This window comes from Psittacula echo (assembly GCF_963264785.1).
Source record: "Psittacula echo genome assembly, chromosome: 1".
NCBI classification, from domain to species: domain Eukaryota; kingdom Metazoa; phylum Chordata; class Aves; order Psittaciformes; family Psittacidae; genus Psittacula; species Psittacula echo.
In genome coordinates, this window is record NC_137735.1 from 47,722,384 (window position 1) to 47,736,842 (window position 14,459).

At 42.1% G+C, this 14,459-nt stretch overlaps 1 protein-coding gene across 11 annotated transcripts in view; it reads right to left on the reverse strand.

The window, feature by feature from the left end:
- TMEM131L (transmembrane 131 like) overlaps positions 1-14,459 on the reverse strand; it is an 82,831-nt gene that overhangs the window by 54,399 nt on the left and 13,973 nt on the right. For 3 of the 11 annotated variants that reach the window (XM_080637291.1, XM_080637290.1, XM_080637283.1), the window contains one exon: positions 6,137-6,295. The exons of 7 other annotated variants lie outside the window; for them this stretch is intronic. In XM_080637291.1, coding sequence (XP_080493417.1) covers positions 6,137-6,295 — 159 coding nt within the window. Of the gene's footprint in view, positions 1-6,136; positions 6,296-13,808; positions 13,865-14,459 lie in introns of those variants that run through there. One more of the 11 variants, XM_080637284.1, reaches the window with a different exon arrangement.

A 14,459-nucleotide genomic window follows, 5' to 3' on the forward strand; every position in this document is an offset into this window, starting at 1 on the left:
CCCAACTTCTGAAATAACTGAAATCTGTACTAAATTAAAAAATTAATTCACGATGACTTGAGTTCATTTGAAGTTGCTTTCTGAAACCTTTCGAAATAGCAGCCTTCCAGCATCTGAAGGGAGCCTGTAAGGATGCTGGGGAGGGACTCTTCATTAGGGACTGCAGTGATAGGGCAACGGGTAACGGGTTAAAACTTAAACAGGGGAAGTTTAGATTGGATATAAGGAAGAAGTTCTTTACTGAGAGGGTGGTGAGGCACTGGAATGGGTTGTCCAAGGAAGCTGTGAATGCTCCATCCCTGGCAGTGTTCAAGGCCAGGTTGGACAGAGCCTTGGGTGGCATGGTTTAGTGTGAGGTGTCCCTGCCCACAGCAGGTGGTTTGGAACTAGATGATCCTTCCTAACCCAAGCCATCCTATGATTCTATGAAAATCCTTTAGCTGCCCAGATTTCAAGCAAAATCCAACGCTCTCTAGAGATGGTCCAGGGGCACCCTGTATTTTTTAGGCACCTCAGACAAACGGTTACTCTTAAGCAAAAGAAAAGGTACCCCAAAAACTCCCAGGCACAGACCTGGGGGAACAAGAAGTGACTTATCAGTGAATTGGGCATGCAAATCAGGCACTCATGTGGCCTAAGCTGAACCTTCAACTAACTATCTGTACACACAAAAAAAAGGAGTCTTGTTCCAGCGAGGCTGAGAAATATCTAAATTATTTGTTTTGGATGAGTATATAGGGCCCACCAGTTCAAAACGCACATATTTTCCTCTAAGCATCTCTACCACTGCCAGCAAATTCCAAATATCCTGGCAAGCAGAACATTCACCTTCATTTTCCTTTTTGCTTTGCATAATTTAACAGGTGCACGTTCGTTCTGCAATATTTCATAAGCCAATATCCAAGTACTTAAGACAGCAATAACGGCTCTGAAATAAAACCTTTAGTTTACTTTTTTTTTAAGCTTCTTCAGATTTCAACTTGAAGAAGTCAGCAACCTTCTCTTAAACTGTTAAAGTCACAGAAACAGTAAAGTCTGTTCTTTTTTTTCAGTTCTTCCCAAAATAAATTAAGAGTCTCTTGCCTAACACAAACACACACTTTTGGCTCCATCAGAAGCCTTGGCTTTCTCAATGTTTTATCTTGAATTACCAGGTTCTGGACTTCCAGGGGTATGATAAAACACTGTATTTCATGTCTTTTTAAAGGATGTTTCTAGTCCATTAGCATGCATAATAAAAACACAAATCCCAAAGGCACACAAAGCAGCTCCTGCTATTTTTATTTTTCACTTTTTAAACCTCAAAGGTTTTAAGCCAAATTCCCCTTTTTTGAGTAATTTGCTTACCCTGTAGTTGCCAAGCCTGTCAAAAAACCCCAAAAACCCAACTAAAACCAAACCAAAAAAACCAAACAAAACCCAAAACCCTTTAAACTGCTTGCATAACCCAGGTTTGTTCTTCAAAAACTGACACTAAGATCACAAATAATTTCTGAGATGATAATTTTTGCCTATCTTACTTAATTAACAAGCATTATGAAAGGCAGTCAAACCTGAAAGCACCCTGGCCTCATTTACACATGTAAATAAATGGCTGCTTTTTGAAGAATGCTGCTCAACGCTCACAACTCAAGATCACTTCAAGAGCAGCTAGGAGACTCCATACCTCTGAAAGATCACACTGTTCCTCCAAGCTCCTGCCCAGAGTCTCTAAACTGAAAATGAAACGTTTTCAAGTGGAGATGTGCTGCTCATAGCCCTTTTCAGACACTCTGAAAACATGAACCCTGGAGAAAAAGCACATGGAGAAGTACCTAGAGAAAAGGCTTCTACCATGTCAGTATGGTGCTTTCTCCAGTTAACAGGAAAGCACTAACTGCAAACCTCGTGTTGAAATACCGTGAAATTTAAATAACCATTCCCTATCCACAGTTTTCAAAACATTTTACTGAAAGCAATCAAATTTCACAGCATGGCCCTGGAAAAGAGGTAGGATAAAGCAACTTTAAGAAGGGCAGAGAATAGAACACATACCCACCTACCCTGCACCTAGGGAGAGCACGCTTGTTTTTATTTACTAGGTAGTAAATCAATGGTGAAACCATGGCAGGAGACTTCCGTGGCACGGGCTGTTTTTAAGCACAATCCTGTACTAACATTATTAGGAATCTAACAAAAACAGAGAGATATTGCAGAAGAAGCAAATACTGATTCTATCACACCTGCCTTTACTAAATTAATTCCCTTAAAAATAACCATAAACTAGTTTTCTGTTCTTGCAGTGTCTACAGGACAATGAGCAGTATAGACAGAAGAGAATCAAGTGAAAACAGACCTCGCCTTTTAACAGATCAATCACAATTCTGTTTTGACCAGTTAAAATAAAAGTTCATTTCATCATGCACACACAATTTTACTTATAAAACTCCCCAAGCTGAAGAGCAGAGGGCCAATTTCTGTCAATTCAGCAGCAACCTTCCTCCAAGTGTTTCACTTTCACATGCTGGGGCAATGCAGTATTTCTCCAGCTTGGGGAATCTGGCTCCTGCCTTGAGAGAAGGGGGGAAGGTATTGACAGGAAGCACAGTGAAGCTGCAAAGTTCACGGCAATAGGAAGTTACATTCTCGTCAAATATCATTGCACCCAACCATTTCCTTTTTCTACTTACAGCCACAGCCAAAAATTTCCATCTTGACAGAAACCATTTTAAGCTAGAACAGTTCAGCAAAATGCATGAAAGAGCTCTGTGGTCGCTGGTAAGCTTGACCTGCTTAATAATTAAGAGTGATAATCTTCCTACAGCAATTAAGAGTTATAATCTTCCTACCAGAGCTGCCTTTTACTGTTTCTATGTTAATCCAAGCCTTTTAGTTTATTTTTATAATGAAAGAGAATAGGCCTGTAGAACAGCTAAGGCACAGATCTTAACAGCCCATAAGAAGCCTTTACACTGAACGCATTAAGTACCAAAAAAACCTTCCTAATTCTCTGCCAAAACCAGAAAAGAACATTAACTGAAAAGGAAACTAAGCAAATACAAGAAAACTCATACCTAGGACTTAAAAAAATATTATTACTATTTTTTGCCTTTAATTTATTCCCCTTAGTCTGGACAATGCACCTGATACCACTGATGCACCTGATAGCACTGAAAAGAAGCCAAGGAAAAGTCAGTAAGTTCACGTCTCAAAGCTGCAAGATCCAAGTTTAAAACAATAGTGGAAAACATCAGCTTAGACTTTGCATGTCTTCTCTTTTGTGGATTTCAGCTCAGATCTTTAAAAACAAAGTATAACCTTTAAGCACCAATCTTTAAGCATAGTCATTTACCTATGGGCATCCAATACTATTCCTTGTTTAAGTCAGCGTATGAAGACAGACAACCAAAATGGGTTTGATACAGAAAACTGTACAAATTACCTCAACAGTACTTTACCACATAGCTTCATATGCTACGAATGTGGAAAAACAAACACTACAACATACAGCTTAGATGCATTAGGCTGGTAAGACACTGGGGAAGTCCCTCTCGGAAACTTATATACACACATCTCTTTCAAAATCGTCTTAGCAAGCATTTGCTTGAGTCACACCAACACCAGCCTTCTCAGTGCCACATTTCAGCTTTATAAGGAGAAAAACTATTGCTGCTATTGAAGGCCAGACTTATTAAAAACTTAATTCTTTCCTCTAACAGACAAAATTTCATACAAGACTTCCTTCCCTTAGCATGTGCAAACTACCCAGATTTTAAACTACATCTACTAGCTTTCTAAGAATACCCATTTTTTCATGTCATTAAATAGCATTTTCTAAAGCTGTGTTATACAACTGCAAAAGTAGGATGCAAAGAAATATAACAAAAAGGAGCAAGGCTGCACTTTGCTTAAAGGTATTTCAAGCATAGTGCTGCAGGGTGAAGCAAAGTCATCCTGCATACAGCAGGGGAACAAAGCTGCTCTCCCACACCCCAGGGGTCACTACCAAATCTTCAGGAAAAGTTAAAAGATAAGTCACTAACCAAAGAGCAAAACCAAAAAGTAGCTTTGGCCCAAAACTGGGGGGATTGCTCTCTTGTTCTTGTTTTCCAGCCCTCCCAGTTGGGATGCATGAATTACCTCTTTTTCAGTCCCCCTCCAAACATTTTGGTGTCACTTGCAAAGCTTTTTGTTCTGGTGCACTTAGTAATCTATTGGATCTATGCCATTTTACATATGTGATGCATAGTATTTATTTATTAGATGGGACAGGTATTTGCTCCAGAAAAAAAATACAGAACTTTATTCTTATGAAGAACCTTCTTAAATTACTATAGCAATAAAAGAAAAAAATATGCATACTACTTTTATTGTTCATTCTCTTTCTATTAACTGATCGCACTGTCATCTATATGCTTCAACTGCACGGTCATATAAACCTACTCTCAAACGAAAAGCTTTTCTTTTCCAACTTCCCATACAACTACAGTTGTACCTCCAAGTACATCCCTTACTGCAGGTAGAAAAAGAAAGGAGGAATCCTCCACAGCTTCAGATCATTTCCACACATGGTGGCAGGACACTATGCAGACAGCCCACTGAATTCCCCTGCCTGCACGTTCTGAAAAGAGCAGCTTGCTGCGCTCGCCTGTCTTGTGTCACTCAGCACTCTGGGTCATGGTGTGCAAAATGGGAAGACAGCTCCATGATTTAGCGCTATTAATAAAAGGAGGCGCTCTCACAATGTATTTGTGACCTACTCCTATGTACTACCATGTATTTATACTTTGTCAGATAACGTTGCTAAAGAAAGCAGAGATATGAAAAAAAAATATACCAGAAAATTCCAGCTGGCAACATCTCAAAAACTTTGGCATTATTAGGATTAATAGTTACAATGCTTATTGCAGAAATTACCAGGTCCTTACAAAACATCTGGGATCTGTTGAAGCCAATGCACAGCATATGCTTTGAGCCAATTTCTTCTGACGTACAAAACGCTGCAACCTTCTGCTATTAAACAAAGCAGAACCATGTGAAACACACCCTGTTTCACAGTTTATTAACAAAATGTCTACCACCAAAAACAACCTCAGGTATGTTACGGCTGCCACATTAACCTCTAGAGCTCTGATTACCAGCAAGGGGCACCTTGAGCCAACAAGTTAACATTTGTTTCCTTCAGCAGGATTGCTGGTGGGGAAAAGAAAAGGAAAAAATTAGCCTAGAAAAAAAGAAAGCAGGAAGTCAGCTTTTGATTATTTTGTATCATTTAAGAAAAAGCCCTTGCAATCAAGTACTACATTAAGACTCTGCTTCCCCTAGACTCTTGCATTTCCGCCTTTATTTCAAAACTAAGAAGCTAATCGGAATTCACCAACTTTAAATTTTCACCTGAGAAACTAAGGGCAAAGAACCAGTAATGCTATTTTGAGTTTCTTAACAAACCTCAAATGAGAGGTCTTCTTCTACTGCAAGAAAGGACGCCCTTTGCTTCTGCACACTCCAGATATTAACCTGTTTGACACGGAATTTCTCAAGCTGCCTGTGAGAGCAAAAGATCCTTCGGACAGGCAAAAGATCTCTCTGCAGCCCAAAGGCACATTTAACTGGGCTTAGCATCTATGTCCACATCTTCTCCACTGCAAGATAAGCAAATTAATGTTACAATCCCATGTGGGAACCCCCTGGGACCAGTACAAAGTCCTCCTGAAGCCAGTGGAACTTCATGGGCAGAGAGAGGGGCCTGGGAGTGGGACATGAGTGGATCACTTTGCCCCTTAAAGATGCGTTCTGAAGTACGATACACACGGGACTTAAGTGCATGAAAACAAGCTTGGCAAATGCATCTAACCTCTGAACAGGCTTCTTCATTTCACTCCACAGAAATATTTCGCACTAAAATAGGAGCAACAAGGCTTTGTAAAGCAGAGTGCTCTTTCAAAATGGAAAACATTGCAAAAAGAGGGAATAAGCAAGCATGAAGTGCTGCCTCAAATCACGTCATGGATTTGCAGCTACAACGAGGTCACGTTTTCATCACCCTTCCACAGCTTGTAAAATGTCATCAGAGAGGGAAAACAAAATAACAAGGTGTGAGTGCTCAAATGAAGTCTCATTGTCCCTAGTCCAATACTTGCTCCCAGAACAACCTAACCTCCAAGCCGCATAACAAAGCTGCAAAAGACATGGATAGGGCAACTTGCAGTTCTCCAAGTCCCAGATGAGCTTCCTCAGTTTGGGAGCAAAAGCAAAGATCCACATCTTATAGTCTGGCAGTGTACACTCTTCATGGTTGGGCATTGCTCTCCCTTCCCTGCACAGGAAACATTCAGTAACTATTCCAAGCACAAACCACCCACCAAAATGCATCCCACTGCTTCCGTGACCAGAAAGCGTTAATAATTGGTTTTATTTACAAGAAGGAGGAAAAGAAAAACTCCAAGCAAGACTGAAAGCATGGGGACCTGGGCTGGGTGGGTGTTTGTTTTAAAGCAGCTACCCGCATCTGCCGGATCAGCCACATTATCCCAGCACACTGGGAATGCTCACAAAGGCCAGAAATGCCCCCTTTTCAAAAGGGCAGTTTAAACGCGGCAGAAACTGGGTCAGCAGCAGGCCACAGAAAATACCTAAGCAGGCAGCAGGCACCTCGTGGGTTGTAGGCAGCAGGCTTGCAGCAAAGGACTCGAATAAAAGACACAACACACCAAGACAGAAATCAGACAATAGCTATTGAAGAAAGGCAGTTAATAGCAACAAAGCATGTAAAGCACGGGTCAAGGAGTCGGTCAAGTACAGGCCCTTCAACTCCCTACCCTCCTCCTGTTGCCAGGAATCAAGATTTAGACACAAACCAGCGATGCACATGGCACACAGGACTAGCAGCCAGACACGGAAACTAAGCCGGCACGTTAAATCCACAAAACAATAAGGAACTACAAAACTCATTCTACAATATTTCAGGGCTGCTCGCTTCCCGAGGGCAGCACAGTGCTCCTTGTTGTTTCAGTCTCACCTAAAAAAACCCCAAACACCACAAATTGCATGATTTATGCACTTATATATAGTTAGCATATTCTTCGTCTCTATGTTCAGGTCTTTACTGTTTGCATGCTCATTGATGGGCAGAGACCTTAATTTTAAAATGCCAACCCACACCTTCAGTTGACAGGACAATGTAATTCAGCACAAAAAATATGTATGCAGGCAAAATACAAGAGGTGACCTGCAAGGTCACTAGTGAGGTCTGACTTGCTGACTGCTTTGTACCCTGGGCAATAGCTGACATTAAACGAGTGTGCAGCAGGACTGTTGAATACTTCAGACAGGCAGAGTACAGAGACTCAATTCCATTCTGCACAGACCTTTAAAATCATTTTACACTGAAATAATTTTACATGTAAGAGGTGGTGGTGGTTACACAAGGTGCAAGCAGTTATGAATCAGTCACTCCCTCCTTTCTCTCATTTCACTTCCCTTTTGCTATTGTCTTTCCTTTCATGGTTAGATTGCAATCTGCTGTTGTCCCTTATCAGTTTTGCCTATCACTTAAAAAAAGCAAGCTTTCATTTTTCCCTTCCTACCAGTATCTTTGCTTACTTTGCATTTTTATCAGCGGCACCTTTTTTTCTTTTCCCTCCTTTTTTCCTCTTCACAATCTTTAGTCATTCTCTCTTGTTACTGCACTTGCCCCCCTTTCCCCAGGCTCTCTGGCAATGACACCCTGTCCTTCCTCCACTGCCAGATTCTAGCCCAGACAGGTACAGCATCACATCTGAGCTGCTTCCGGCACTGTGTTAGGCGAGATGTCTCACCGGCACCACGACTCGTCGGCTGCCCAGCCTCTCCCCACCAACCGTGCATGGATGGTGGCATCCTGTTCTGGTAGGGTTTTGCCTTCACCAATGTGCTACTCTGAGCTTCAGTAAGAGGCCACACAGCTGAAGAGAAGAGCCCTATACACCAAAGCAGATGGGAGCTGTAAGCGGCAGCTCCCCAAGAAAGGTCTGGGGGTTGCTGGGGTGCCCTTTGTTTCTGCAGCAGAAAGTCCTGTGGTACCCAAGGTGCAGGCTGCCAGTCATAGGCACTGTCCCTGAACAACACAGACTGAGGATGGGCATCTCAAGCCTCTGAATCTGTACAAAAACCTGAGCAGAGAGGACAGCCAGGCTCATTGTGCAAGTCAGAAATGCTGCAGGGTTGAAAAAGCTACTGCAGCTTCACCCGCCGCCTTGCCCTCAGCGAGAAGTGGAAGCTGTGGAGGCAGGAAAGCTCAGGGGGATGCGAGCACTCCCTCACCCTGGGCTCCGAATTTAGGAAACCTGTCATTCCCCCTCCCTCTTTCAGTGCTGGGAAATACAACCTGCTCCTGAGAGCAATTCAAAGCAGCTAAATTAAAGTCCCTTTGATCACCTTCTGGTGAAATCTCTTTCTCACTGCAGGTGGAGCCGAAGGTGACCAGCCTTCCAACATCTAAAGCTCTGTCCCGGAATTAGTCCTCCACTACTGCCCAAGTGCTTCCCCACAGATGAGAACACATACTGATGGTGAGGATGGAACCTGCCTGACACCAAGGGCCAGCCCCAGGTCACAGGGCAGGTAATTTTGACTGGCTACTGTCCTTACAGCTCTTCCATTACTTTGGAAAACATTTTATCATGATGCAATCTGACCACTGCCACACTCTCTATCCTTAACGTGAGTTCAAGCAACAGATGGGCAATGCACAGATGCCACAATGGCAATGTAGGATACTGCACTGTTGTAATTATAGGGAAACAACACTGCAAAATAGTCTCATGGCCTCAACAACATCACTGCTTTTCCCCATTTAGCCACCACTTTGCTGACACCTCAGATGCTCGGCATCTCAGACTCTGGCTCCCCGTCAGGTAACAGTTCTGAGCTGCTGCATCCATGGGATTTGTACCAGTCTCTCCAGAGACAGCTCTGCTGGGACAAGGGTCTGATAAGCACAGAGAGGACTAAATGGGAAAATCAGCGCTTAGTGCAATTCTGCAGTGTAGTTTGTTGCAAGGCAAACACTGGTGCGTATCCTGCCAGACAGCAGGGATTTAATGAGAGAGGAAAGAAAAATCACCCCTCGTCCTCCCACATCACACTGCAAAACCCCAGTGCCTCTTCACCCAGAGGTGGAGACACAGGTGTAACCCTGACACTGGGCAGTACTCAGTAATACTGACAGCATCACTACTCCAAAATGCTTGGGATCTGTGATTAGTGCATGGTGCTGGAGCTGGCCTGCTACAGCATTACTTCAGCCAGGAGCTAGTGCCCAGATTGCACTTGAACCATGACTGCCCCAGCCCTGTGGGTGATGACAGTCACTTACTAATAACTTTGGTCCTAAAATGAAAATCTTTCATGATCCAATTTCAGAGAGCAGACAACTACACTCTGTAATTTCTGCATTAACTCCTGCAAATGCAACCAACTCTTTCAGGACAACATCTAGTATCTACAACTGTGAAATTCCATGCAATGCACATCTCCATACTCTAAGCAGTGCCTCGGTAGGAGCAGTCACAAAAGTAATTAAACTTTAAAATTACAGCCTTTATTTTCTACCAATTTTTTTTTTATGAATCGCTACAATTTGCCCTTAAAGAAAATAAATCTACTGTGCTGTCAGATATTTCAGTATAATTCAACCAACCAGTTTTGCTTTTTATCCTAAACTCTCTAAGGATTCCGCTCTGTTGTGCAATGACAACTGCTACACTACAATGTGAAGATGGATTTCAGACAGAGCGAAATGTACCCATAGAACACACTTGTTTATAAAACATCCAGCCTGTAACAGATGAGCAATTAACAGCTTTTACACATTCCCACTAAGAAAAGCTTTGAGAACATGGTGCACTTTGCTCTGGCGCTCTGACACAGAGCAGCAAGGAAGTCCAAGCGCCTCGTGGCATTTTCTATGGCCTGTGGAAGCTGCACCTCTCCTCCAAGCACACTACAGCTGTGGAGTTAAAAGGCAACACAATGCACAGGAACCTCAAGACCTTGGAAGCCAGACAAAGGATCCTCCTTGCAAATAACACACAAACAAGCACACATCTGTTTTTTCTCTCTCCAGTGCTAAACACATCACACTGAGACTGCTGGCTCAGAGCCAAAGAAATCTCCAAAGTCCCTCTTTGTTCCAAGTGCATTCCCAAACACTGCTCCAATAAACATGGACTGGTCTTCTAACTGTCAGGAGTTGGCACTCAAGCACATGCACGTATAACAATATAGCCTAATTTTGGTTTGATACAAGACTGCTGAGCCTGTTTCTGTTCCCACTGATAAGAAACAAATACCTACAGCTAAAGGACTGCAGAGAGTTGCCTGGTCCCACCAAACCCATGTGCTGCCCATAGAGGAATTAACTGTTCAGAAGCGCTCACAGGCAAAAGAGCATCAGCAGGAAGCTGGATGCCAGGTGGTCTGGGGTTTTTTTTGCTTAATTTTGGTAACTAGAAGTCAGAGAAATAATTGAAGCACCTTCACAGGAAAGGTCAAGATTTCAGTGTGCCAACACATTTAAAAAGTCATTAAGTACTAACATTTGGATCCACTGCTTGCCAAACACTGTCAGCTCTTTAATAACTGTGCAGGAGTTGATGGCAGCACTTGCAGTGACTCAAAGCCAGCCTCTAGAGCTTCCAGAAATATGAGTCTGTGTAACAATCCCATTCTGGACTCTGTCTTCAGACTCACAAAAGCTTTTCGAGCATATACCCACCACACAGGTGACCAGGAGAAGCCTTCCAGTAAATCAGGAGGGGAAACAGGGCTGTAAGAACATGGCAGAATTCAGGGGGCACAGAGAAGAACAAAGAACAGTAGAACAAGAGAGATTATTAGCTTCCACTAGATGAAGTATAAGCATTCACATGTAATTAAAAAAGGCTGGGAAATTCCCATGCAGGAGATCAACATGTATATGTTGGCAGTAGCAGAAACTAAGATAAGCAGATTACAAACTGGCCATTTATCTCTTTTTCTACTTTGCAAAGCTGAGACTGCCTATTTAATTTGGAGTTAACTTTTTTGAGACAGAGGTACAGAGATATGTGGCAATGGAATTATGCTTCAGTCTCTCAAAAAATAACCAGGTCCTGGAGAAAGCATTAAAACAATGAACAGCAATTAAAAAAACCTGGAAATGATGGAATAGATAATAATTTACATATTCAAAAGAAATAGAATGTATGCCAGAACACTTTTGACTTAAGGTCACTTTTTCTTCTTCACATGTATCATTCAAGGTTTCTGAAAGTTTTCCTAGCATTTTGCAGTGCGTGAAATGATCATTCTATTGATATACAAGTGTCTCCAAAGGTCAGACCAGTTTCAAATCTTAGGACTGCAAGGGAACTGAGGTCTTTTATACTGCAAGCTCAGCTACATTACTGCAAGTGCCACCATCCGATCACTCAAAAGAACAATTTCTAGGCTTAAAAAAAGAAGTGAGTTGTTTTCTGCATTTCTCACATTTCCTTAAGGACCTTCCTGTTGTGAGCAAACATTTTAACATCTTTTCTCCCTAGCTCAGAAAGCCAAACTCGTAATTGAAGGACAAAATCATGACCCAGAGTCAACACAGCCTGTGCTTTCAACAGAACTGAACATGATTCACTATCTTTACTTTTTACTTTCAAGTCCTTAGAGCTTCTTCATTTGTCTTCATGAAGTTCTGAAGTAGAAGTTGGCAAAAAGTATTATTTTGCACTTCAAATTTCTTAATTTTGACATCTGTGGAGTTCTGGTATCCAGGTGGATGAGATGGTAAACCACTGATTACAGCCTAGCTACTGCAACAGTATCCTGAAGCAGACAAGTGGCTGTCAGAAGATGGAAACTTCACCAAAAACAAAACCACAGGGCTACTTCTCAACCTCCTCTTGAAAAACATCTTCCCTTCTCTCTCCTCTACCTCACAATTCTGAGCAAAAGAAAACTTATTCATACTGACTGGTTTTGACTGAGGAATTCCCGTGTTCCAAATTTATACAAAGTCCACTTTTGTTCTACAGAAAGTAAGGTGTCCCTGTACACACACATAAAAAAAAAATGCTCTGTGTTGCCCTTGGTCAATTGTATTTTCATTGCACATTCTGAAAGTTACCAAGACTTACACACACAAAAAGAGTAGCTTTATTTGCATGACACTTTGGGGGCAGGAGATGAAGAAGATGATAAGCTGACTATTAACACAGCCAGCTTTGCCCTTATCCAGGTGGCAGCCTGGACATACCATAGAATGGTGGAACCCCGATAGGACAAGTGGATACCTAAATTATTCGTAGTGACCACGTGTTTCTCCTAAGCAATCAGCTTGTTTGATTAAAGCAAACTCTTCTATAAATATAAAACAAATATTTGCAGTGAGTACTCAGAACTCTGCAGAAGGTTAATACACACTGCTGTCAGACGCAAGTGTAATTATTTGATGAACTTTTCCTCTCCCTGAAGTAGACAGGGCTATTCGGTCCTAATGAAGAGGTTGGTAATTCTGCAATAACCACCACAAAGTGAAAGGCTTTTCCCAAATCAGCTACTCAAGAAAGCAGATAAAAAACATTTAAGCCAATGTAACTAAGATGGGCTTTTAAAACTTAGGCTTGAATTTACAACACTACTGAACTGAAAGTAATACAGATAAGCCATTTGCTTTGTTTTCCTGCCAGTGTTTTTACTTACACTACTATGGCAAACACCAAAATTACTGACAGGCCTTCTTCACCTACATGCCTACAAGTCATCCACCCAGAGCCACTGCCAGGGTGGGAGTGCAGTTTTCCCCGTCAAACAAAAATACATGAAACAGCATAAGCCAGGTTTGCTTTACCTTTGAGTCTCCAGGAAGATAACAGGCAGGTAACAGCATTGCCTAAAACACTCTACCACACTGCATCAGATAGACTTCAGGGAACTTTACACCCAGCTTATAAGACACAAGGTTGGGTTGATTCAGGAGTGGATTGTGCAAATTCCTGAAAAGGAACAAGCTGTTGTTTCGGGTTTGGTTTGGGGTTGAAGGGGGTGTTTTTGTTTGTTTGGTTTTGCCTTTTTATTTTTTATTTTGTCATGAGTTGCCAATATGCAGCAACAGAAAAACTACAAAGCTAAATGCACATAGGGCGTCAATTTTCAGGTTGCTGACATAGGTCTGTTATTCCAGATACCTATCATTTAACCGCATAATATTAAAATTAAGGCAAATTAAGCTCTTTTAAGGGCAACTAAGAAGTAACTATTAAGGAAATAAAAATAATTATTAATAATAAATTACAGATGAAAGCAAAATCTTTTGTGGCCCACTGCCCACAAATCAGAGGGATTAGCCTGAGATTAACACGCATCTGAAATTCATTATTAGTGTATTAAAATGTAAAAGTAGAGTTATAAGAAGAGAATTCCTATTCTGAACTGCCTATAGAAGCAATACGCATGGGCTATGGGGACACTAAGTTTACAAGGATTAGAACAAGGACAAACATGCCACAGCACCTGCTTTTGCCTTCTTTTGCTCTCCTCTAAACACACAAGCATGTCCTAACATCGCCTTTAACATCCCCTTTTCCCAAACAAGGAAGGTTAAGTTGAACGAGAAAAATGCCATCTACACAGTGGCAGGGCACTTGCAGCATGTGGCTGCTTGGCAGCAAGAGCTGACCATCCCCACGTGTTTGCTGAATGACGATACAGCCTGCGTCACCATGAAATCTGTCTCTGCTCCTGCATAGCTTTGCAGACAGCACTGAAACTAACACAGAATGCTGAATAACACACCATGTGCACTTTTGTCCCACCTGCTCAGATCAGGACTGTCCTCATCCTAAAGGCCATGCTTTGCCCCAAAGCATAGGCTACAGGAGGAGCCTCCGAGGCTATCCATCACACAGATGCAAATGCTTTTCCCTTCTCCTACCCAACAGCTATTGATTCAATAAGGCATTACTCCCAACAGGATGTCCTCCCTCTCAGCCCCGCACTTTTGGAGATTAATCTGCCCATCTATCTCACCAACAGTGAGCAGAGCAGTAGATTTGGCTAGGCTCCTCTGGCGCTCCTCCTGCACTGCAGTAGATAAGGGAGCAGAGGCAGCCTTGGCACGAGTACCACCATGCAAACCGGAAGTGGGAAAAGAAAGTGAAGAAATTAACAGAATAAGAAAAAGATACAGGACACCAAAATGTAAAGCAGTTTATTTGTCCATTTAAAACAGGTTATGTGAGATAGTTTACTTCAGTAGCACATATTCACACACACAGCTTCTTCGCATACACTAATCCTTGCACAATCAACAACCTCATAGCCCCAGCTGGGAGGAGACTGTCACTGCTACTATTTGTACCAGTATAGAAACTGGGGTAAAGACAGCCTGTGTGGCTTTTTGAGGCAGTGTGAGCCATATGAAAGCACAAGCACCAATTCTCAATTACCACACCAAGACTGCTTTC